The sequence below is a fragment of the Diadema antillarum genome, unplaced genomic scaffold (assembly GCF_040938485.1).
Source record: "Diadema antillarum isolate AM-2024a unplaced genomic scaffold, OU_Dant_1.0 seq00000821_RagTag, whole genome shotgun sequence".
Classification (NCBI taxonomy): Eukaryota; Metazoa; Echinodermata; class Echinoidea; order Diadematoida; family Diadematidae; genus Diadema; species Diadema antillarum.
The window spans coordinates 2024991-2051952 of record NW_027271698.1 but is presented as its reverse complement, the minus strand read 5'-3'; the positions used below and the strand labels follow the sequence as shown (position 1 = coordinate 2051952).

At 39.9% G+C, this 26962-nt stretch overlaps 1 protein-coding gene across 5 annotated transcripts in view; it reads right to left on the bottom strand.

The window, feature by feature from the left end:
- Nucleotides 1–220: 220 nt before the first annotated feature.
- LOC139739849 (gamma-adducin-like) overlaps nucleotides 221–26962 on the bottom strand; it is a 119637-nt gene continuing 92895 nt past the window's right edge. For 4 of the 5 annotated variants that reach the window (XM_071650444.1, XM_071650447.1, XM_071650446.1 and 1 more), the window contains 10 exons: nucleotides 21650–21880; nucleotides 20586–20828; nucleotides 19330–19506; nucleotides 18587–18856; nucleotides 18080–18190; nucleotides 16915–17001; nucleotides 14448–14507; nucleotides 8417–8591; nucleotides 7710–7841; nucleotides 221–6601 (listed from right to left, as the gene is read on the bottom strand). In XM_071650444.1, coding sequence (XP_071506545.1) covers nucleotides 6372–6601; nucleotides 7710–7841; nucleotides 8417–8591; nucleotides 14448–14507; nucleotides 16915–17001; nucleotides 18080–18190; nucleotides 18587–18856; nucleotides 19330–19506; nucleotides 20586–20828; nucleotides 21650–21880 — 1716 coding nt within the window. In that variant the 3' untranslated portion in view covers nucleotides 221–6371. The remainder of the gene's footprint in view (nucleotides 6602–7709; nucleotides 7842–8416; nucleotides 8592–14447; nucleotides 14508–16914; nucleotides 17002–18079; nucleotides 18191–18586; nucleotides 18857–19329; nucleotides 19507–20585; nucleotides 20829–21649; nucleotides 21881–26962) is intronic. The other variant, XM_071650448.1, reaches the window with a different exon arrangement.

Below are 26962 nucleotides of genomic sequence, written 5' to 3'. Positions count from 1 at the left end.
TCGTGTTTTTCATGAAGACAAAACAAAATATTGTGATAAAAAAAATACTAGTTTAATACTAGCTACATGGCAATGATGGTGATGATGATGATGATTGATGACACTGATGTTGATGCGTAAATATAATTCATATTTGAAGCAATGTGACCCAGTGGGGTAATGGAAAATGAATCCACAGTCAGGACAATCAATAAAACAAATCTTCACATTCAGATTTTTTTTTATCACTTTTTTTTTTAATTTTCCATCATCACACGACGACACAATATTGCAACTATATAAGCCAGTGGAGACAGCGCCCCACTCACAGACTACTATCCAACTCACTAATGGCAATCCGAGATGCATGAGAGATGTACAAAAGAGAGCAGATACTTGCTAAAACACTAGAAGGAAGTTTAAAACATAGGACAAACAGTATCAGAGTCCTCACAGTTAAAAGGTAATTCCTTAGGTTCACCACATGTCTGCACGCACACTTGTCCAAAGTCGATTTCGACGACACATTTTTGTTTGCATGATATTGGAAACTGAAACCGTCTTTAAAAAGCGTAGGAAAGAAAAGGAAAAAAAAATATCCCCGGCAGGAGGAACGATGATTTTGCAGAAAACTATAAAAATTGGTAAAAGTGCGACACTATACTTAAATTGAACTTTGTTCAGTTCTCTTTTATAGAGCAATGCTATTGTCACATTTGAAGTATCTAAAAGGTGGAATATCCATGTTTTGTTTTTTTCCTTTACAGGAGCAACCTTGCTTCAAAAATCCTTACTGGATCCTACATGGTAAATAAGCCTCATTCTATAGGCCAATAGCAGCATTGAGACAAAGATAAAAAGAAGAAAAAGAAAAAAAAAAAACACCAGAAAAGCAAGTGAGTATAAAATGCATTGTTCCACTAGATTCCTGCAGGGACAAAAATAGAATAAAACATAACTGGCTAGATGATAATTCTATTTAAAATATGTACATGTCCATTTCAGCATGCCAACCATTTTCAACTTTTTTGGTACACTTTTTTCTTCCCTTAATCTTTTAGTTAACACAAATTTGGTATATACTCATGATATACACAGAACATTATACAAAAGGTGTATTTTCCATTTTTTCCTCTTCTGTTTCCTCACATTAGAGTTCCTGCCCCACTGACTTTACTTCATTCCAGACCTTGGCTTTGAATAAGAAACAAAAAAAAATGCAGAAAGATTTGCAAATTTGATAAACAACAGCAAGAATCGAAACATCACAGACTTCAAACTCAGAGAACAACACGCAGGAACACGCCTTCACTATGTTGAGCCCCCGCCCCTGCGCCACCAAACTCTTACAACATGGTAGATTTGACCATTCCGCATCATGCATAGCAAGCTTAGCGGTTTGATTCTGTTGTTTTTCAAACGAGAGTGGATATTTCAATCCTGAAAAATCACCCCTCCATTATTCTACAATGATCTTCTCTCTCTCTGTAAATATCATATTTTCAGAGGGAGAGAGAGCAGAATAATAATCACCCACAAAAATGAATTCTTTTTGGCTCCATCCCTCTAATTTTTGCGTTTCATTTCTACCACGTAGATACAAATATTACAGAACACATGAAATAATAGAACGAGGCGAATGTAGTACCTAGTACTGTCCGAAGATGTAACATATGATGGCATTTTAATGCCTTATAATGGATACACTCAGAGCTTTCAGGACAAAAAAAAAAAGAACATGAGAGCTTACACAATACCTACAAAGGAAGCAAGAATTGTCAAATCATAATGTCTAGTGTTTTCGTCAATCCAGTGTCACAACTGTTCGGTGATGCGCTTGTGAATACACACGGCAGGAACAATACAGTCAAGATTTAGCGATTGTACATTTAGCAGACCACACATGAGAAAATAACCGAAAGGGACATAAAGAAATTAAATAAAACACCCACAAAGAAGAATGCAGGCAGAATTTTGACGACGAGCCTGCAGCACTAACCCCCCCCCCAATTCATCTCACTACACATCACAAGTGGCCATGGTATCAAGAACGTGACTGTAAAATTATCAAATCATTATAGTACACGGTAAAAGATACTCAAACTAGTTACCATACATTATTTGCCAAGAACCTCCACACAGATAACATGGGAGGAGAGAGAGAGAAAAAAAAACAACAACAAACAAACAATTTGAAATCTGGTGTGCTTCAAATACAAATTCAATGACAAGTATCAAAAGATGGCACCCAAGTGATGCCTGTTGATTTTTTGCTTTAAATATCTATTCTTTGCTTATAAGAGCAATGCCACTTGAACAAAGTCATAGAATGAATGATACCAGAAAAGAACAGTAATCTATCCCTTAACAGCTCTTTAAAATCATTATTACATCGTCGATAAATGCAGCTACCCATGATTTCATTCACTCTATACATTCCTACAACTGCACTGCTTCATATATATAATGAATACGTATATGAATACTACACGTTATGCCTAATAATAAGTACATTCACTTGCAAGCCTCTACTTTGTTTTTGTTTTGTTTTTTCTTTTCTTTTCAGGAAAAGGGGCAGGAATAGCTAGTTGACCATGAAGAAAAATAGGAATTCATGAATTGGAAAAAAATGCACCAAAAATGTACAATTACAAGAAAGTATATTCAACTGTATACAGACCTAAGCCTCCCATAGCTGATGGGTTTGGCTTATTGGGAGTACATTCTCCTCTCTAATGTAATCTGGAGTTAAAAACCACATAGTTTGCGGTATTGACATTACACTCATTTACCTTAATTACTACTGATGCATGTACATCTCTCTACTGACCGAATACAAATGACGAATCACTAACAAGAACGATACATAGTAGCAATTAACATTCTCTTCCCTTTTAGATATAAGACTATGATATAGCATTCAAATATTTTGCAAGAGAAGTTCATTAATTAAAAAATCGTTGGCAGTTTACATGCACAAGGAAAGCTTAGTCCACATCTCTCAGACAGAATGCTTAAAAACTTCATCAATGACTCATATGAAGTAATTTAATCTCTATCGAGGTAAATTCACACGGTTGATTCTTATCTTGCAAAGGAAAAGAAGATAAAAATAGTTCAAACAATAGTCTCCGATCTCCAGTCATCTCTCGTTATACCAGAAGAAATCTCTACATGCGTAAAATTGTGTTCGTCTCTCATCCGAGCATGGTGCGGTGTGGCGCGACACGAGCGCAGAGTGACTACATTTTTTCCTTCTCTTTTGTTGTTATTTCGTTTGTGTTTTTTCGCTCACAGCGCCACGCCGGGAGGACTTGGTGGAAGTTGAATGAGTACTCTGCGATCTGGCAACCTTAGATCACACTGAACACCACATGACGACGACATGCTGAGTGCTAGTTAAGGTCATGTAGACCACGTGATGGTCACAACACCCTCTGAACTTATTTTCTGAATCCGGCTTTCTCACATCTCCACTGCATTTCTCTTTAGACCTATCGTCTTCCTCCTCTGTTTTCCCCTTCCCTCCTTCTTCCTTTTTTTGTCGATTTCTCAAGAGGCAGGAGACAGATAACTAGTACTAACAAGGCACAAGCAGCATTATTCCATGCTCACTGTTTGCTGTCATCACTGGTTCCCTAACAACGTTGTTGCAACATTGCCTGCCACAGTGGCTGCCCACAAATCGGGAGCATCTTTCCCCATTAACATTTGTAGGCGCCCTGCCACACTCCCCCTCCCCAACCACAAGACAGAGGGAGTGGGGTGGCAGCTCACACGTACAACATTGAGCAACACAGCTTGTCAACAACTCTCTACTTTGGTCGTGGGGTTGCCGAGAATTGACTTCAAGAATTAAAAGCATAATTCTGAATGATCTCACAATTCTGAATTTTGAGATTTCATTTTCGTTAAGGGGGGTTCGCTCCCCATAACTTCTGAAACAAATGTCACTTTTGCATGTGACTGAGGAAAAAGAAAATAGAATTCAACTTCCAAATCAAAATAGTGTGATGGTATGCTCTCGGACAAATTTTGATTATTTGCCTCGCTGTTCTCAGATATAGCCCTTATTTACAAAAGTTTCGTTATTTGCGCCACGGCAAAGTTGCACTCCGTCACAGATCTTTCTCTACACCCGCTAGACTTTGACATCATCTCAACGTGACACTCTGCAAGCCCCCTTTCTCAAAAGAAAAAAAAGAAGAAAAATCATTCTGTTTGTAATCTTCCAGATTTGCCTATTGCACACCACACACACAATGATAATCCATGCATGGGGATGCTTCAGTCTCACACCTTCTGCCTCGCGTCATGTTTACATTTGCACACCTCAAGAGGGCCATCCTGGTGCTAGTTCCCACATTGCTTCTCGTAAGCTGAAATAAGTCTCACAGGTAACTTACTAAATTGGATACAATACAGAGTCCCACAGTCATGAGGGAATGAAACATTTGTCAAATTGTTAAATTTACATTTTAACAGTGAAGCATTCATTATCTGTTTTATCACACATTATCCAAGTTCTATACACTACAAACAACTACACTTCAACATTTCAGCAAATATATAAAAAATTCAAGACAGGACTCCAATAAGATTCTTGTCAACGAATGAAGAAAAATGCACACAATTACTCTACACTGACACCCCACTGTGTCAAGGAATAGGAAATAAAAGACTTGATGACCTCCAATGGGGGCACTGGACCAAATCAGGGTCAAAGGTCGTGCAGGTCAAAGGAAAATTTCAAAATGTTCAAAAGATTCAATCTGTGCTGGGAATTGCCAGTGCACTTCGTTTACTAGTTGCTCTGAATTTGTGACCATTACAAGATAGCTAACATACACAAGTGGCATGGTGATGCAATCGTACGTGTGTGTATATATATATTTATATGTGTGTATATATATAGATTTATCGCTCGTGCTGTAACTCGCCCGGCACAAGTGACAACTAGAATTAGGAGGAAATAATCAGGCTAAAGATTACCTCTAATGCATCCTAGCAAGCTACCATGCATGCTATCTTACATAATACACATATTTCATATGCTACATAATAATCTTTTTTCTTAGCATCATAGTCATTATATATAGGAGGAAAAAAAAACAAGAGAGACTACTTACAAGTACTTTTGGCAATCACATAGATTATAAACACAAGAACAAATGATATACAGACGTTTGACAAGTACATGGGAAGGCTCAGCCACCTAAACTGTACCAAACTTGATGGTCTTTGCTGCATTATTCTTGGCTACAGACTTTTTGTTTAAAGGGGGGGGGGGGAATAGGTTTTATTCTTTGCGCCGATTGTACCCACACTTTCTGCATCGCGTCACACAGATACATTGTACATACTCATCCACAACCACAGCCTAGTATCAGACATGGATAATGACGCCATTACATCCACTATTGAGACCAAACAAACGGACATGTTTGCAGACAATGCACCTCTGCCGTCATTGAATAGAGCACATCAGCGCAGTCAACGTCGCCACAAGTTCTCCGTTCTTCACCACAAACGGTTTCTTGCACAGAGGGGGCTGCCAGTCACTTACCATTCCACCACTTCTCTCGTGCCAAGATTTCAGTAAACGTGGACTGGTGTTCAGGAGATTGTTGGACCAGGGGAACGATAATACAAAAGGGAGGTGAGGTTGAAGCAAAAAAAGGTCCCCTCCAAATAGACCGGAAAGAGATGAGTACACAATCTGGGAACTGTCTACCTGGATGTATAAATCACTTCATCCATATACACATCACATCACATTCCCCTACATTACATCTTTTCTTTTTACGTCAGTGAATTACACACTTTTTTGTTTTAAGTGGCTAAGAAAATGCATTGATTACGCTACATGACTACACAAGTTTGCTTTTGTTTTCTTGCCTTTCCTTCCTTGGTAAAAGAGTCCCTATGATTTTACAACACATCGAGCTCATCATACACGGAGCCAGGCAGTACAGACAGAACGTGAAACCCCATAAAGCATGCCAATCCCGCTTGCTTCACTGCGCGGCACTGACAGCTCGAGAGAGAGAAGAAGAAGAAGGGAGAACGAGAGATAGAGAGAGAAAGAGACGGGGAAAGAACATGCAACCTTCCCATCAGACCAGACACAAGGTGGTGGGAAGGTTGCCACCACACACATCCGTTGATACTTCCTACAAATTACAAAGTGCTGCCAGAAGCAACTTTACAAGTTAAGAACAGATTTTTTTTCTCTTTTTTTTTCCCTCTTTTTTGAACTTTAATTTCCTCTTGTACTTGTTGAAATTCTTCAGTACACACAGCAACTTCTTAAAAAAACCTCCCTTGAATCTTCGCAAAGAAACTACAGTGCCATTCCTATGCAAGTCTCATGCAAACAGGAATGGGTGTGGCTATTCCCCTTTCTTCTCCTTCTTCTCTTTCTTCTTCAGGAAGGAAGGCGTGCGGAACTTCTTTTTCGACTTCTTGGATGGCGACATGGGGTCCTTCGTCGGCGACGTCTCGGAGCTGCTGACGCCTTCGCCGCCAGGCGAGGGAGCCCTCTCGTCATCCTCGTCCCTTGCACCGTTGATCACCGTCTTCTCGGTCACTCTTGTCTTGACTACGGTTGCAGTGTCACCCTCTGCGTGCGAGTCAAGAACAGACCACAGTACTTTTAATGTAAAATATTCTCTCGTTACTTCATTCTGTCCACAAAAAAAACCCAACAATATGCCTAGTGACTCAAATGCTCACTCAATATAGTAAAACACAAAACAAACTATCAAAAAGAAATCCTCTTGGAAAGACACAAAAAACAAACTTTGGTAACCTCTTATAGTAAGAGTACAACAGGTAAGTAGTCCTTGGAAAATACAATTCTTACGAATGCGAATATAACAACATGAGGAGTTGTCATGTCCTGGTTATTGAAATGGTCTGATGTACTGTGCTGACTTTATGTCTGACCACATAACAAAGCATTTTGCTGTTTTCTCTCCAGTTTTCCTTGAACTCTTACTACGCTTTGCTTGCAGATCGGCACAGATGTGAAGGAAACCAACTGTCAGTGAATCAGGTATAGCTCCCCTAATCCCTATTGTGTCAGCATAGCCTTCCAGTTCAAGGACAGAGACACACTGCTACACCTGAGTGGGATAACTAACATTACAACTAGGTCAAATCAAATTTGGAGGGGGTTATTGAATGCTGGTGGAAAAGCCTGGTAAGTTAAAGGTGCATAGTCCCGATAGTGTAGAGGGCGCTGTTGATGATACTGCCGATCACCGTTAGCATTGATACGAAGATTACCGAAGTTGAGCTGTCATCAAGAGTAAAGTGTGTAGGTGTTGCCAAGTAATGTTGCCTTTGTTGTCTTCTCTGCGCATTGCGCAGTCTGTAGTAATGCCAGGGTGCGTGCATATGCGCTTGTTATTATGACATCACAAAAGAAGTTTGCTAAAACTGTCATCTCCCTCAGCCGAATCATGAGCCAAACTGTGATCCGACCACTGACTACAGTGAATTGGACTTCTTCGGACTCGGGGAAGTGGGCCAAAGCGTAAGCGCTAAAGAGGAGTTGATAGTGCAGGTCACTATAGGAAACTTGCTCCGTGCGCCTGTGTACGCATTTGACTGAAACACCAGGACCATGCACCTTTAAGCTTAGTTCCAGGTCATGTAAAGGGCTAAAGTCCGACTCCTAAACCCACTTGTCTTACGCCACACTTTGTAAGTCTGGGCCCACTCACCTCCTGCGACAGTGACAGTGGTCGAAATCTTGGTGGTGGTCGTCGTCTTGCCGTCACCCTCTTGTGCGTCGACGAGCTTGTTATCGTCCTCCTCTTCGGGAGCCTGGAATATCAGCTCGATCTCCTGTACATCTACAGAGACAGACAGAGACATCGGGAGAGTGAGAGAGAGAGTGATCACATAACTGACTACATAGGATTTGGCACGCCATAATCCACAGTACTGTCATATCCCCAGGTCACTGCTTTCTGTAGCGCCATCTTGTGTTCTGAGATATACAGTTACGCATACACACTGCTATCACGGCAGCCAAATTTTGGCCGGCGGTGACAATGATCCCAATGCAATTCATTCCTGAAGTGACATGTTTAAAATCATTACATAAATAATGATAAATTTGTAATAATTTTTCTACTAATCTGATTATAATTTTGAACAATAATTCCAAAAAGAGACTATTTAAATAAAAAAATTCTGCCGAACATTACTTATTTTCATCTGTCAGTATTAAAGAGGTTAGGAAAGCATCCATATCAAAAAAAAAAAATAATAATAATAACATTAAAGTATCCCTGTCATTTGTACACACTTGAAACACACTTTGCACTTCTCAGGCTACACTAAACAAAAGAACAACTGTGAAATCATCCATGAAGGTCTGATTCCAAAATCGTGAGATGCTGGTTGCTGTGGCAACCCCCCGTACCTTGGCCAGTCTTCTCTGCAATCTCCCTCTTGTACTCCAGGATGTCTTTCTCTGTCATGTTGCAGAACGGGTTGGGTGAGTAGACTGTATAGACCAGGGCGTCACTCTGGTGGTCCCTCTGCACGATGCCCTTGGACCCCACCGAGATCTGGCCCGGGCCTGCTTGTTTGGTGCCCTACGAGCGAGACAAATCGAGGTGTAAATCTTGTTATCCAAACGGTCCATTTGAATGGGACTGCAACTTAATTAGCATGATTTTATATGAATTGGATATGTGCTAATGAATGAGAATGCAAAGAATGAACAAAATTTTATTGGAAAAATTTGATGAATTGGGAATAAGGGACAAAATCCATTCTTATTAATATCATTATCATTTAATCATCCAGTTTTCAGCATAATGCATAATTTTTTTCTTTTGAGGTTCTTTTCATGCACTTTATCTCATTTAAAGTATGGAACTACCTCACCTTTGCAATATTCACAATGATCAAATCAAGCCATTTTAAAAAAAAGTGTAAAAACCCAGATTCTGAGAATGTAACTTCCTAAAGAGACAAGATGCAAGCACGTTCACAAGAGGTCTCCCGAGTACACGTGTCATGTGACAGATTTCCAGCAAGCATGTAAATGAGCGTGGTCACTTCAAAACCCACTTCTCAGCTCCACAGGCTAATGGTCGAGTATTTTTGCAGCCATTCCTGTGCATGTACCACCTTTGAATTTGCTGTGTGCAAGCACACACACACAATATACACACAGGTTGCAACTGCACGAGTGTCGTGTACCATATGCCTTTTCAAAGTGACATGCTTTCAGCTACTGGATTTCATTCTGGGTTTAATACTCACAGTCAGAGAAAAAAAAACTTTGCATTCATTGTTACAAATGTTAATTTGCGTGCAAGCAGGCATATACCACTCCTGAGGTTAGGAAACACAAACTAACAGGCGGGCTTGACGAAGTGATTCAAAAACACACAAAATATGGGTGTACAAATATTTATCATTGTCCTATTTACATGTGTTGGAAAGTGCCAAATCATTTGATTGCCACCCATTTATTCACTGTATATGTCATATATTTCATGAGGTTTTTATTTTCATAAATTTTGTGAGTCAAGAGCTATTTAAAATTTAACTAGAAATGTCGCTACGGCGACTGATGCCTCCGCCATAATGCATGATTCTCCCAATAGGTGTATAGTACAATGTCTTCACAATGTGTGATGACAGTTTCACATAACTGGCAAAATATTGAAATAACAGGTTTATCAGAAATATCTTGAATGTTCACTTTCCACGAACTGGGTTTGCTATAATTGTCTATCAAAGAGTGCAGGTACACATATTTGGGGAATTGGAAATTTTTACTTGACTTCTGACCGACCTTATTATAAGTTTATGCATTGAGTATAATTTTCAAGATATGAAGAAAGAGTGTAATTACCAGTACAAAATATATATATATTTTTTCATTTAAACCTAACCTTTGACCTTTGACCTTCTGGCTGGAAATTTCCAAGAGAATCTCCATTAAGTAATACATGTACATATATTAAATTTTAAAACTAATAATGCAATCATTGCATATACTAGTACAGGCGTATATGAGGGAAATAGTAACATTTTGAGAAGTTGACCTTGACCTTTGACCCCTGACTATTGACCCATGACCCCTAAATTCCCTAGATAATCCCTGCCAGTCAGTACATGCATGTGTACCAAGTTCAATGAAGATACATTGAACCAATTGTGAGAAAAGTGATATTGCAACATTTTCACCTAACCTTTGACCTTTTGACCTTTGACCTTATGACATGAAATTCTCTCTGGAGAATCTTTATGCAGTAGTACATGTCTACACTAAGTTTCAAGAAAATAACTGCAGGCATTGCATAGATATGGGGGAAATAGCAACATTTTTAGCATTTGACCTTGACCTTTTGACCTTTGACCTCTTGTCAATGTCACTAAAATCTACTCAACCAATTGTCCCATCATACATCATCCTTGGACCAAGTTTGGTGAAAGCTGCTTCATCCAGTTTTGAGTTATCACGTAAACAGATAAATTTTAGGATTTGACCTTGATCTTTGACCTTTGACCTCTGTCTGATTTCACTGAAAAACTAATCAAGTAATTGTCCCATCATACATCATCCTCCAACAAAGTTTGGTGAAATTTGCTCCATACAGTCTTGAGTTATCGCGTAAACGGATAAATTTCATGATTTGACCTTGACCTTTGGCCTTTGACCTTTAGCCGATTTCACCTAAAATCTAATCAAATCATTGCCCCATCATACTTCATACTTGGACCAAGTTTGGTAAAATTCCAGTAAATATTACTCAAGTTATCGCGTAAACGAAAGCGGACGGACGTACGTACGGACGTACGGACGGACGGACGGACAACCCGAAAACATAATGCCTCCGGCACCACTACGTGGCGGAGGCATAAAAAACACACAAAGCTAATAACTCTGATCTTTGACATGAATGCAATATGCATGCATACAGTTTGTACATTTCTCCGTTCATACTGTACTCAATGATTGCGAGTTTAACCACTCGTGAAATTGTCCGGAAGTTCTGATTCGCAAAAAATTGGATTTGCTAAATATATGGCGTGTACAGTAATCTTTATGCATCAGCTTTAATTTGTGAATGAATCCACACTATGCTTGTTTTCAGAGATGAACAGCATGCAAATAATTTGCCGACATGACGAGAATGGTAAGAGAGAATGGTAAGAAAGAATGCAACCCCAACTGAGAACCAGTAGGGCATTAGGATTTACTTAAAGAGTCTCTGGATATAACACCAGAGTGTCTCAGGCATTCATGTTCATTTAAGTCAGCTGAACTTCAAATCAGAACAAGACAAACTTTGAACATTTAGAATTCAATATGAACATGTTAAAACTGCTACTACCTAAAGTGATTCTGCTCATACAATCATGCAATCCAGAGTGAAATATTGATGACATGGCTTTTAAGAATTTTAGATTTTTTTTTTTCTTATTTGAAATAAAAAGGAATGATATCACTGAAGGAGATTTATGCGATTCAGATGATTTCTGTTCAATGAAAATTCTGATCATACATCCATGATGGTACCAAAGATGAACAAATGATAATATGGGGAAAAAAAGTGACTGCAAGTACAGGCAAAGATGTTTTCTTTACTGTAAGTGAAGAGCAACGATGAAGTCTTAATCAGAGAACATGAGATGTATGTGCATCATGAGTCAGCATTAGTCATCACTCTTGGATATTAAGACTGTCAGTCACAACACACAGAACTGCAAATTTGTGTGTGTGGGGGGGGGGGGGTGTGAGAGATTGGGGGCGGGGTAGGCAGACAACAGAGAATAAGAGAGGGAATTAAGAGATACAGACCCCCACCCCCAAACACACATATATACACACACACACATACACACACGGAGGAAGCAAGACACTCATAATGACAGACCACACAGTAACATATTCATAATACAGTAAAGGGCTCCAGCAGACTTCCTCCTACATGAAGTTGCCATGGGAACCCCTCCATGCGAGTGTTCACTTTTCATCTCATTAGACTTTAGAGACGACGTTAACAAGCCGCATGAATGTGGGTTAAACATGGAAGAGACACACAAGCACGTCTGAAAACGAACATGAAGGTTAATAGGTCAGCAGACAAGGAGTGAAATCAGTTGCGGTTGCTCATCGCTGCAAACATCATCATTACATGGTCGTATCTGGGGTTAGGCACTGCAAAAACAACATTATCTAGCCTACTAGATCAACACAACACGTTCAGAATGCACCATGTTTGGGAAACCACAGGTTAGCACGTCACAACATTCTCCTACAGGGCTTCAATTTTGTCAACGTCAGTCAGACAAGCCAATCAAAACTGGCATTTTGACACTATGTACCAACAACAGGCCTGGTCATTATAATCTCAGGTTTTTTTGGTTTTTTTTCTTAAACATCTGAAACATGATGCACACAGTCAACGTGTAGAACAAGCTATGACTATCTTATCATCTAATGCGATAGTGATTATTTTATATCCATGTTAAAATCATGTATACGCATGCCTTTCGTTACCATAAATCATTAGAGCTTTTCATTGCTGATAATCATATTGATTTATTCAACATGTCTCTATCTGCCCGTTTTTTTTTTTTTTTTTTTTTATAAACCATAGAAGAGAAATAATCCTGCCATTAATGAACAAACTGGTCAAATTGTGGGCAAACTATCTTTGCAATTTAATAGACACTTTACATCTACCTGCTCAGTAATATTCAACCACTGTCTTTTTGTTTCCATCAAATCAAACAGAAAATACTTCCAATCATCTCAAGATATAATGTTGGGAAAGCTAAGACAAATCACTTTTACACTGAGATAGCCTTATGAAGTAAAACACAGGAGTAATTACAGCAGGACGGATTACTGCACAGATTAATCGTCTAGACAGTTGCCAGAGACAATGCAATCAGTTGTCAGTTTGAGGGTCAACTGGAATTTCCCAATAAAATGAGTGATTCACGAAGCATCGCATTTAACTGAAGTAAAATACAAGAACAAGTCAACAGTTCTGACAACTTTGGAGACTACAGATTTTTACATTATGTCCAGTCCATTATTTCTGCACTGGACAGATAATGACAGGCAAGTCCCCCCCCCCCCCCCCTCCACAGGGTAAAAAAGAGCACAGCCATTTCCAGCTCAATGTTTTTGAGATGGCCTTTCTTTTTAAACCTGGAAATTATTTGTGGAGTCCCCTATAACATATAATCAAGAATAAATGGACCTATCGTTTGTAATTGTGAATCATGAAAGACAAGAACCACTTTTGCTAAAATGAACAGATTTAGCGCAGAGAGAAAAGCGTGAAAGATGATTAAAAATGCTGAAGAGTTAGATGATCACTGTTAGTAAGGCCCTAAAGCATACCATGAATGTTATGACAATGATGAATGTTGACACTCTCTAGGTAATGATTTCATATTTCTTTATTACTTGAACAAAGACTAATCACTAAGGGGGATAATTGGAAGGGGAATTTCATCCTTCTATTTCATGTCACTTCATGCAGCATAACACACACAAACAAACACACATACAGGGTATTCTGAGACTAGAAAGCATTCTATCGATCACAGATCAGACACTACGAGTGGGAAGCATCTATTCATTTCTAATTCAATGGACATTCAGTCCCATTCCAGATAGCAATAAATACAACTGCTGATACATAGGTATGTGCAGACACATCTCACATACAGTGGCAATTTACATTCTATTTCCCGTAATCAATGGGACACTTTTCGTTGTCTTTTTTTTTTTTCAAACATGTTCGTGGAAAAGCAATATATCAGTCCATCTCTTCCACAGTTACCGCTTAACTGTCATGGATGATGCCCATTAGCATCATGCGTCATTGACATCTCGTATGAAAAGGAAATGTCAAGTTCAATTTATTTAAAGTCTTCTATTTCTAATACTTCTCACAGCTAGCAAGCTGGATATCATTCAATCACAACTGCAAAAACACATTACAATTGTATATATGGGCAAAAATCTCTTTACATATGCCTGCCAGCTCTCACGCACAGTTTTATCAATGTCGGGGTAAATAGAGTGACTGCGATTCAGACAGACTTTCTCTTGCGAAGGGCTGAATGCTGATGTGGTTTGCTATGCTAGTGGGGAGAAAAAAAGAGGTGGTTTGAGAAGCTAGCGGCAGCTGTAATATACAGTCTTGTCTTGCACTGCACACTCGGGTTAAAAAAAAATACATGGGTGGATAAGGGAGTACTACAGTGCAGGTTATAAAAAAATATGAAAAACATGGTTAGATAACAAACAAACATAAATGCAGTTAATGGCCCAACTGAAGATGGACATGAAAGCCTAGACTTGACTAAAGATGGTGACGATAAAATGAGGGTGATGGTAAGTGATGGCGGTAAAAGCTGGAGATGAAGAAGAAGAAAAGGGAAAAAAAAGGAGCCGCAGTTTGTACCTGAATCTCGTTGGCCAGTTTCTCCTCCGAGTTGGTCAACTCGGCATCTTTGACCACAGTCTAGATGATGGAAGGGGGGTAGTCGCGGTAGGAGGGAGGGGCAGCCGTGTGACGGTTGTATGTTTGTATTCGTGTGTATGTGTGTGTGTGTGTTTGTGTGTGTTGGGAGGGGCGAGTATAGGAGTGAATGAGAACAAACACACGTTATGGTGCCATGCATGATGTGAGCGAATACTGACTCACTTCACTAGAGGCCGGCTGTAGAGACAGACATCAAATTTCTTCCTTATATCATCTCTCCACAAAATGTATCATTCTTCTTCTGCGATTGTTTTTTCTTTTCCATTTCGGGATGGACTATTGGCACAGAGTGACTAGAAACCAATGCCAAACGAATGGCAAATATCTTATCATAAAAACTATGTAGGCTCTACAATAAATGACTGCATAATATATCTTTCTAAGTCCAGAAGGCTTTAGCAATTCAATCAGATCCTTGTAGAGCAAGTTTATTTCCTAGAACAGCTTGCTAAAACCACTTGTGTCCTTGAATAGGGTACCTAAAACTTACTGTCCCACAAGTTATATGAATGGGCACTTCACTGTTAAACATATATGGGTTTCTTGCCCGAACGTCCATATTGGCAAGTCTGAGCAATATCCTTTATAATGCCCTGGCCCTATGGCTATTGACTGTTTATGGTCCACAAATTTGATGACACCTCGAATGATTGGAGAGGGGGTTCTTTTAGTCTACAAATAATCACAGAAATTTATCACGCATCTTAACTGATATTGGTTCCACTCTGTGCCAACGGTTTCCTTTGGACGGTCGGTGGACGCGCACAAAATCTGACTGTCTACAGTGATAACCGACACTGGTGCATGATGAAGCCAGAGATTCACAGTGCGCTAGACTGACTACCACACAATCGAGGCAGCTCATCTACAGCGGAATTGACTCTCTAAATCATCTTGCCTACATGAAGTTAGCAATCATTTTTCACGTTTCTTTTTGAAGGGTCAACACTAAAAGCTGTGTTGGTGGTGATTTCTAGGTAAAGAGGCATGATGAAGGGGGAAGAGTTAAGAGGCAGCTACCATTCTTCTGGAGGACATTTCACAGTCACTGTAGTCACACCACTAAAAAAGATCAGTCACTAAATAAGAAATGAATACTGAAGCATGTCACAATTTCATATGTTTGATTAATGCACCAACAGATGTCCGAGCTACATTCAACATCAACTTCCCAAACTTTTCTGTTTAGGTAGAGCTTAACAATTAAAGTCTTATTCATTGACTGATTCCAACCGATTTCCATTTGGGTATCAATAACGTAATCACACAGAATTTGTCATAATAAAGTCTCATTAGAAATGTTGATATCCTAAATCATGTAACATGATGTGATCATATATTGACCAAAAAATTTTCAAACAACCCAATTACCATATTCTAACAAAAATACATGTGCCAAACAATTTCACAAAATGACTGAGATGATTCTTTTCTAATCTATTTACATTTTCGATCAACTCACTTCATTTTTACATATTGCTAAATATCATGAATGTATTTCATAATTCCCTTTTGTATTCCACACGTCAACTGCTTCCGTGATTCTGAATTGTAACACATGCATGAATAGTCTCATGTGAGTCAGTGTGTCGTTTTCAATAATATCGTGCATATTACGATACTATAACCAAGTCATCATATTAGGTGAAAGCTATACAGTTCAAAACATTAAAAAAACTTACATCTCATCATTCTCAAATAAAATTTTAAGACATAGCAATGGATAACGTAAATGGATGATCTCAAATGCAAAAAAACAAACAAACAAAAATGGAAAAAAAAATAACACCCACTCAGGTTGGTGAAATCAAATCATGGATGTACATGCTATTCAAACGATAATCACCATTCCATCCAGAGGTTAATTTCTTGAGACATGCAAAGTGCATTCTACACTAAATCGTTCAATGGTTCCGGCAAAGAAGCCTGTACCTGGGCTAAACTTCCACATTCACGTCAATCTTCCACTCTCCCCTCCTGAACGACCTTCTTTTTCTGTTAATATACATAATTTATTCTTGAGGCCCCAAATGAATGAATACAATTGATGATTTTAGACATTTCTTTTTCTTTTTTGTTTGCAGGAAGCACAATCATGCATCTAATTTTGTGTTAGATACACACTGTGTTACATGGCTGTGTGTTTCCATCATTATGACATCACACAGAGATACATTCTCCTGTTTTTACCACATGTGCATATATCTTGTTAAAAGCACACATATTATTTCAATGTCCAGCCCATATTGCGATGATGGGAAACCAGCCAAGCATTTTAATATACAAATGCCTCTAGGCACTTCACACAATATCATGAGATATTATACATGTTTGTCGATGATGCCGGTGTTAAGAAAGAGGGGTAAGAGAAAAAATGTAGGGTTACCTGCACTTTACGTCCATCATCGATTCCTGCCAGTACTTGTGAAGTGGGTCCTGGGTTGGTGTTGTCTTTGAAGTGCTCTGCAGTCACCTGTTGTTGAGATCATAAGAGGTTTTGAAGATGTCGCAGTAAGGATTCTACCCTTCATTACTCTAAAAATCAAAATCAATTAGCATACTTTCTCATTCATTGTTTCCACAAACTTCTTTCTAATTCTAATGATCATCGTTTTAACTATCATGAGCAATATGATTATAATACCATTGTCTTTACGAGCAATCGTTACTGAAATCATCGAAATTATCACCGTCACTGTTGCAGATGATCCTTTGATAATCATGATATCACATCATTGGTCAGAAGCAATATCTCACTTTCAAGCAGTCCCCATCAACTCACCCGTATTTCTCAATGTAGTACAGCGTTACGGGAACCACTCATGAGTGTCCTCCTTATTGCCACAATTTTGATCCATTAAATTACGATTACATCTGCTTATATCAAATGGGTTAGTCAAATACCAGTTAGTGATTGGCTGAACACAGTCACGTGATGGAGGAACATTCGTTATGTTCGCCCATGGGCGAACATTCTTGTGAATGTTCTCCCATGGGAAAACATTTTCACGTAACAAATGACAGAGGGCCTATAGGACCGCGTGCGCACAGTGAATTTGGCTCTGCGCGACCACGCGACGAAAGCGATTGAGTGCGTTGTGCTGGGTGGTTGACGTTGACGTATTTGACTAACCCATATAATATAACAGATGATGACTTTTGTTGTCGGGAACATGTACCAAACGTTCCACCCTCAGGGTTTGAAATGCTATTTCGGGATGTTATAGGTCCCTCGACTTCGTCTCGGGACTTATAACCTCCCTCAATGGCATTTCAAACCCTTCGGGTGGAACATTTGGTATGTTCCCTACCCCGCCAGTCATCATCTATATAATATGATATACTCCCTGGGTTTCCCAAAGCACTTGCTGTCATAGGCAAGCCCCATCTCTCCACTACTTCACAGCATTTATAGATTACTGAAGTCCAAGACATGCATCTTGGACATCTTGTCCTGACAAAAGATTCCCTACCCTGACCTTACTCTGTCATAAGCTGTCCTACCCAGTTCTTCTCATAAGAGGCCCCCTTTCCAGAACTCCAGTACTCACCGATTTGGCCTTGGTCTTGAACTCGCGAGGGTTGTCGCTCTGTTTGGCAAACTGCTGGGGGTCCTGGATCTTGACTGACTCACCCGCTGTGGCGTCCTTCTCACTTACCCACTGAAAGGTCAAACATGCAGATCTGGTTAGGTGAACATTTGATACAAAACAGCACTGCAAACAATACAATTCATGTGCTCCTTTTCATCTGACTAATATTTTCTTTTGCTGCTCTACCCCAATCTAATTTCCCTCTCTATCAGTATTTTTTGCGACAGGAAAGCAGATGAATATGGATAGAAGCAATGGCTCCCATACAGTGCACAGGTGACTATCAAGCATCTCTGATGCTTTGGTGACTTTATACATATCTTAAAACGGATACACTATGCAGTGCTTTCAACATGAACTCATTAATATCGGGAAGATTCAGGGAGCGTCCCTTGGAATCAGAGAGCCTCGGTAGCTCAGCATCATGCCTTCGGAGTGTCTGCTCGAAGAGGACATCATTCATACCTTTGTCTTTGTCTTAGGACTCTCATCCCCGTTCTGCTCCACGGGTACTTCCACCTTGGAGTAGGTGTTTGGCGTGTTCATCCATTTGGTCTTCTCGTTCGCCTTTTTCCTGTTCAGCATCTTCAGCGGCGACTCGTACTTGCTGGCGTCGACGTCGTCGTCGTAGATGTATGTGACGCCAGTCGACACGGCTGGGTAGGCTACGTCGCTGCGTGGCTTCGGGTCAGACCTGACAAGGGGGTTGTGGTAGATGTAGCCTGTTCTGTGTCCCTGTGGGGCAAGGAAATATCACGAGAGAAGCGATGAGTAATGAAGGACCGAGAATACCCAGAATCATGCATTCCTCTAAAGCTAGCAGCCGCTTCTTGCAGAGAATTACAAATTATCTTGAGCAAGTCATATTCAGTTACACACTGATTGTAAGTAAATATCACAAGAGCTCCATAAACCTATAAACTTAACAAGAGCTGTGATGCAGTGGTAACACCAAATGGCACTCTGTAGTGGGGTCACTGGTTCAAGCCTCTTCATCTTAGTATGTCCATTTCCATAGTGCTTTTAGCATATTCACACTATCTTTCTCACCTTGGGTCAGAGACATACAGTAGACATTGAAGAGTTGCTTACCACAGCTACATTTGCTACAACAGTCATAGTTGCTTTCAACCATTTGGGCTACTTTAAATGGTGCAGTTGCTTGAAGTGTTGCCTGCTATATCTCTGTGGCAGACACTCATACTTACCATGTTGTCCAGTTGTCTCATCATGGCCTCAAACTCCAGCTCGCCCCAGCGCCACTTCTTGATCTGGTCGTCGCCAGTGACCCCTCCGCCACCCTGAGATGCCACCTCCCGGGTCTTCTCTGCGATCTCCTCAGAGACCTGGATGAGCTGGTCGATGCCCGCTGACATCGCTCGGACCTGGGCAGGGAAGCGGGTGGAATTCATTTAAATTCTGGGTGCAATTCAATGATCATTATGTCATCTATTTGGTGCAACTTTTACTTACTTAAGACAAACGTTATGAAGTAGCCAGGATGATTTGGTGACAGGAATAAGCTATGCACTACACAGAGTGATTTATACACGATCAAATCCTGAATGGTTGTAGATTTTGATCACCTCATGAAATATATTATTGTTTTGTATTGCATGAAACTAATTTGCATTAGTAGAGACAGGATGCAAAAGCCATTGGGTACTTATTCTATTGGCAGACATGATACCATATAAATGTGCTACAAACTGCTTCTTGAAGTAGTTACAAATTAAGTGATTTTATGACTCAACCATTTTCACAAACGCAGCAATCACTGGTTCAAGAATTAATAGATGACACATCCCAAGGTACCACCTCCAGAATGCAGAATAATCTCCAATTATTTTCAACTCGCATTTAATTGAAAATATCTGTCCCAACATAAAGACCAAACTGAAATTGTGATCAATCTGTAAGAATTGTATTGATTTCATAATACCGACACAAGAAATATATAACAATTTAGGTATCTTTGCATTACAATTCTAACTTCCCAGTATCTGTGAAATTACTTTCATGGCAGGGAGTCATATCTTGTTTATCTAACAACAACTTATATTCATAAATTTGATGTCAAGTATGACTGCTTGCTTGCACATCCATGGCAACTTACAACTTGCCGTTGATTCTTTACTAGCTGCAACTGATTTGGAAGCAAATTGCAATTTTTGACAGATTTACAATCAACACAGTCTGAATATTCTTTTAATGTAACAGGGCTCAGCACTTCCCATTTTTGCAGTACAGGCGAATCCTTTTAAAATATCGAAGTTAATGGCACTGACAATTTTCTTTCATTACATCGAAATTTTGTACATTCAAAGGGAGTAATTTTGCATCATAGATGTTAGTAATGATAATTATGGGGCTTGAAATTTTACTTTGTCGCAACAAAATTCTGTTATAACTGTTTTCATTGCAACTGGAGTGCCCTGTACTGCTGTTGTTTTTTTCTTCCCACCTGCGTGTCGCATGCTGTCATGACATTGACCGCGAGGTAGTAGGCTTCCTCGATGGTCTGTCCACAGCAGACGACGCCATGGTTGCGCAGGAACAGCACCCGCTTCTTGGGGCCCAGCGCCCGGATGATCGCATCCTTCTGCTCATCGTCGATCACGATGCCCTTGTAGTCGTAGTAGGCGCACTCGCCGACGATGAGGGCCTCCTGGCAGATTGGCAGCAATCCACACTGCATGGCAGAGACCTGGGGGGGGGGGGGGCAAGGGAAAAATGTCAAGTTGCAAACAGACTTCAAACAGCAATTACTAAATACACTATGACAATGTTATCTTTGAAAACCAATATAGATCATCCAGTGTGTTGTAAAAGGGCATCAGAGGAGAAAGTACCTTGACAAATTATAGATGAGAGAAGTTAGTAAAACAAAATTCCCAAGCCAGTGAAAATCTAAGGTATTTGGATGATTTCACCTATACTTTCAGTGATCTATTACCTCAATCCTAGCTCAGTCAACTAATGAAAGAAACTGCTAGCAGGTGGTGATGACACTGAGAATGGTGGTGATGATGATCATATCCTATTGTTTAGGTTACAAAGATAAGACGATGATACTAATGATGGTGATATTGGTAAAAGTGATGATGATGATGATGATGATGATGATGATGATGATAATAATAATAATACATTTACAAAGCACATAATAAGCACATGCTTCTCTATGCACTGTACAATTCAGATGATGATGATGAAGATGAAGATAATGATGATGATGACGATGAAGACGACAACGACGACAGCGGTGGGGGTGGTGGTGGTGGTAATGACGATAATTGCAATGAGAGTGTCACACTAATGCTGATTATACTTTCATCGTGATCCCAACCGATCTTTGCAAAAACAAAAAAACAAAACTCTTTGACATTTACCCCTTTTTCAAAATATAATTTCTTACGGGGGCATCACTATTTGCTCAGATAAGAGCAAAAAAAAAAAAAAAAACACAACAAAGCAAATCAAATGATAGCATAACAAAGCAACAAGAAAACCCCCTGGAGTACTCACAGCAGCAGCAACAGGTGTGTGAGCATGGAGGATGCACTTGACGTCGGGTCTGGCATTGTGGATGGCCGAGTGCAGCGTGAAGCCGGCCAGGTTGGGCCCGTAGGTGGTGGTGCCATGGTCGATGATGTTGCCGACGGAGTCCACCTTGATGAGGGACGAGGCAGTGACCTCGTGGTAGAGCAGGCCAAAGGGGTTGATCAGGAAGTGGTCCTGCTCCTTGCTCACCCGGGCCTAGTTTTGGTTTCGGGGAACAAAAAGGAAAGATGATGATGATACAGGTGGATAAATGCTGAGGGAGTCAAGGTAACAAAGGTAGCGGCATCAGATGCTTGCTAGTTCAATTCATGACGTACGGTTTATGAAGATAGGATCGATAATGTATTTTCACAAAATGGTGTCAAGAGGAACTAACAGTTGAGGGATCATGCTGAAAAGGCAAGGTTTTCTCTTCCTGACCAAGGCCAAGCAAGGCTGAATATTTCATGTTGATGAGATATTTTGCTTTTCAAATGATATAATCATGATATTCATAATGAAATAAATGACTAAAGAAAGAAAGGAAGGACATTCTGATGAAAACAAGAGGTGATCTGCAGGTCTACAGCAGATCACCTTAAAAGACAAAGCTCATCATAATTTCAGTCTTGTAATAATCCATATGATCTACAAAAAATATTACATTTACTTCCAGTTTCTTTGCTCTTCATGGAAAGCTGCCATGTAATTTCTATCACTGCACACAGTACATGTACCTAATACCTGTGAGTCTTTCAAATTTCCAAACAATACAGGAAAAGCTACTGATTCAAGCCAAGAGTAATTATCTCTTCCAAACTGATGCACAAGAGTATTCAAATCATACATGCAGAATATGAATATCTCATGTGAAGTTTGACAGAGTTGCTTGTAAGGTCAAAAGTTGATAGGAATCACACATAGAGCCGGACATTCAAAGGGTTAATGTCTTTTTGTAAATGCATCACTTGCAAGCCATCTCCATTGGTCTGTATATGTTCTCCATGTTCCCAAAATACCACATGTCATCTCTTCTTCAGCTCCCGTCCAATCTCTCAATTACTTGCTCCCTTCTTCCACTTTCTTTCTTCTCTTCTCTCGTAGTATCATCTCTCTCTTCACTCTCCACAGTGTGTCATCTCAAATAAAGTTTGCACTCCCTTTCGGTCTAAACACTTCGGTCCGCTTTCGCCCCACTATCCCCCGACACAGGTGTACTAAGTTTATTCTGTGTTTCCGTCGACCTGTCACACATGCTTACAGTCGGAGTAAATCCAGTCAGCTCCGCAGCCCACTATCTCCATACACAAATACACAATCTCTTCCATTCTTCTTCTCTTCTTCTCTTTCTTCCAACCCTCTATCCCATCTTCACACATTAATGTAGTACTTTTTCTATCAAATATATATTTCTTCTCTTCTCCCCTCCTCTTCCCTTTTTTTTTTCATAGCTATACTGGAAAAATGCAAAACCTAATTCCTTTTCCTTTTCTGTTCTTATCTTCATCTTTCATTCCTCTATCTTACTTCGGTACACACATTAAAAAACATTCTCCTACATTCATTTTTCTTCTTTCTTAGCTGGTCTGTTCTTTTCCCCTTTGTGTTCATTTTTTTCTCTGTCCAATCTACAAGCAAGAACTTTTTGCTCATCACACATTCAATCTATCTTCCTCCTCCTTTTCTCTCATGTAAGCCCATCCAAATACATGCATGCATTATATATGTCTTTTCTTTCTGTGTCTTTCCCTCTATACATCTACCTATCCATCCGTCTATCTGTTGGTCTATCTATATATTTATATCTTTCTATCTATCTATCTATCTATCTATCTATCTATCTATCTATCTATCTTTCTACCTATCTGTCTGTCTATCTATCTATCTATCTATCTATCTATCTATCTATCTATCTATCTGTTGGTCTATCTATCTAGTATCATGTTTGCTACTCCTATCTACAGACATGAGCATACAATTTTCACTCTAACTCTCTCTCCCCTTCTCAAATTTCTCTCTTACACCTCTTTTTCATCAAGAGTAAATTTTCCCAGCAGGACCCAGGTACGAGGTTGAATCCCTCTCTCACTCCATCCCCATGACTCATTCCATTACAATGCCAGTTGTTGTAACTCAGCGATGTGTAGGGGATGGCGTCTGTTGTCGCAGCCAAATGTTTACTCATGTCATTTGAGGCAAACCCATCTCTAGGTGTCTCCCGCTCTCCGATGGTTGGTATAAAAAAAGAGAGAGAGAAAGCTCAGTCCCCGGTAACCCATCCTATCTCATCCTCCCTAATGCTCGTAAATCACTCACACCACAGTATACATTTCACTTTCATTACCGACCATGTTTCCCTCATATACTTGCAGTCATCTGAGGTGAAGCCATCTCATTTACACACATAATCTGTGCAAGTAATATGTGAGAAAGTCAACACCAGCTCTCCCACACCCCCCTTCCACCTGCCTGAATGCTGGTAACTCTGTCAGCCCCATTGTACACAGGCACATTCACACTTACCGCTCAATACCGCAGTATTTCCAGAGTACTACATAATACGAACACAAATACACCACGAAATATACGGTAAAATGTATCACAAAATATTGTGGTATTTACAGTGGTAATTCAAACTTCATGCAAAATACACCTGCGAGACTCGGGTGGGAATCAAGTCACGAAATAACACACACCGTACAGCGGTGTATTTCTCACGTGACTCCACACACGTCCTGTCTTCTTCCTACAGGAGATGCGTACGCGCAGGAGAGGTGTACTTTCGGGTCAGAAATACCAAAAGCATTTCATGAATGAGAATGATACCAACTGAACTACTGCTGTATCTATTACCATGGTATTTTGCCAATGAGATCAGAATGGCGCCAACAAACTACCGGTGGTATTTGATACACCGGTAATTCCAATGTGAAGGCACCTACGGTTTCACTTTCCTCATCTGCGGTATAACTCACTCAATATACCCATCCACATTACCCACCATCCAGTAAGCTCACTGTACCATCAGCCAACAAGATGACGGGACTGTGAATCAGTTTACTTCCATCCCTCTCACTCATTAGCTATGCTGAGTATGCATCGTTACCTCCTCAAATATGCACAGTCAGCCACGGTATGAGGCATCGCAAAACCCTCGTGAAAAGACTTATCAATACCTGTGCCAGGTATGTGTTACCTTGACATTATCTATCTGGGTCCATGATGTGTTTTAGCTTGTACACACCCAGCTGCCTTACACTCTTAAAACACACGCACACACACACACACACACACACACACACACACACACACACATACACACACACACACACACACACTTACACTCACATCACGTACATATTTACATATAAACCCACATCAAAGTAATGTCCACATTGTCTCATTAGATCCTGGGCGGAAGAGGGAGGGGGCCCCTCACAGAACAAGAGAGGTAGCTTCGTATTAAAGCTATACCAACGTGTGGAAATAGAGAAACGGACTGTCTAGTCAGGCAGCCATACCTAGCTATGCACACACTGTCTGCCAACGGATGCTAAATTAGATTCCATCAGATATTCTTTGAGCAAATATCCCTATAGCTCGGGCAAATCGATGCCGAGTTGGCCAACGACAGGTTCTATAGCATCTTCCGGGCTGGGCCTCTCGCCCCCCGAAGCTTGACTGCACCGGGGCGAGGGCAAACGACTAGATGCATGTTTATTCTGAAAATGGAAGGCCCACAACTCGGCATTCACCTACTACATATAACATGTACTAGACGGAGTGCACTTCACGTATGAATAAATTTCTGCATCAAGAGCAGCTCTTGCTAAGTGGGGGAGCGGATGGCAAGTGAGCACCACACAAGCTATAGGTACCTACTGGCAAAATAGCATCATTATTGTGTACTCTTTATTGAGTACATAGAGGACTGAAGAAAACATCAAGATGCTCTGTTTTCATTTTAACTGCATGTAGGATCTGAGTGAGAGTTGTCTACTTTCTCTATTTCCTGGAACATTAGGTAATAGAGAAGTCCTCGATTTGAAATTGTTAGACTTTTAGAAATGAAAATTTAGTAAAGATACAAACAAAGGATACTCTAAAAGCTGTTATTTTCGCTTACAGATATTTTCACGAATAAGGATGTCACAGACATTTTTGCGATTCAGGAAGTACACTAATACCTGTCCGTTTGCAATATTTTTGTGTATTGTTGAACTTGTGACCTGATTGTGATTCACGAAAACAACAGCTGTTAATACAGGCCTACATATTGGAAATATGCTACTAGTATCTTGGGCAATCACAATGTAACGTGCGATTCTTTTGTTATGTCACAAAAAAAGTATCAATATCTTCATATTTTTCTTGCATTTCATTTCGTTTTCAACGCAAAAATCAAAACAATATAATATTAAATAAAATTATGTTTTATCACCCTAGCTACACTGGGACTTTAAAAGAGAGAAAAATTCAAAATAATGATAATGAATGCGGAAAGGGATGACACATCGCAGACAAACGGATGGCTACTCTTGAGCGCTGGTCAATGGAGTGTAACATGATAAATGGCAATTCCTTTGACAGATGTTATACCGCTGACCTGGAGATTCAATAACCTCATATTCAGACCCTAACTTAATATCACAGATGTGGCCATGCATGCACATACATCCACAGGCACACATACACCATACAGACACTTGCAAAGACATAGCGAAGCACATAGACACACAGAGATATATAGACACACATACATACACACACAAACACCCACACATACAATGTATACATAGGACATACCCAGCATATGCACTTGAACACATACATACATACATACATACATACATACACATACATACACAAAGCACACAAATGATCATACATATGGCTACACACTTGTACTTTTGAGAGTCTTGAAACGTGACCCCATCTACAATAATGTACCACATTGATCATTTTTAAAACACCCTCCTCCGGAGCATAAAACTCATACCTTTACACAAATGAAAAGAAAACATAGGTGGCACACGCCTTTACACAACCCTCATGAAATAATCATTTTGTACAATCCTGGTGAAAGAACCACCTTGTCATCCCCACAAAAATGTTACAGAAAATGTAGAATACTACAAACTAGGACATGGTATCCTTTAATATCTCCATCACCTACTTATTATCATTTATAACTTTAATGGAAAACATAGTATCACACCCCCCCCCCCTGAAAAATCCTTCACTTTGGCCTCTAGATCTCTGATGTAATGTAGTCACAGTCTAGATATCCACAAATCT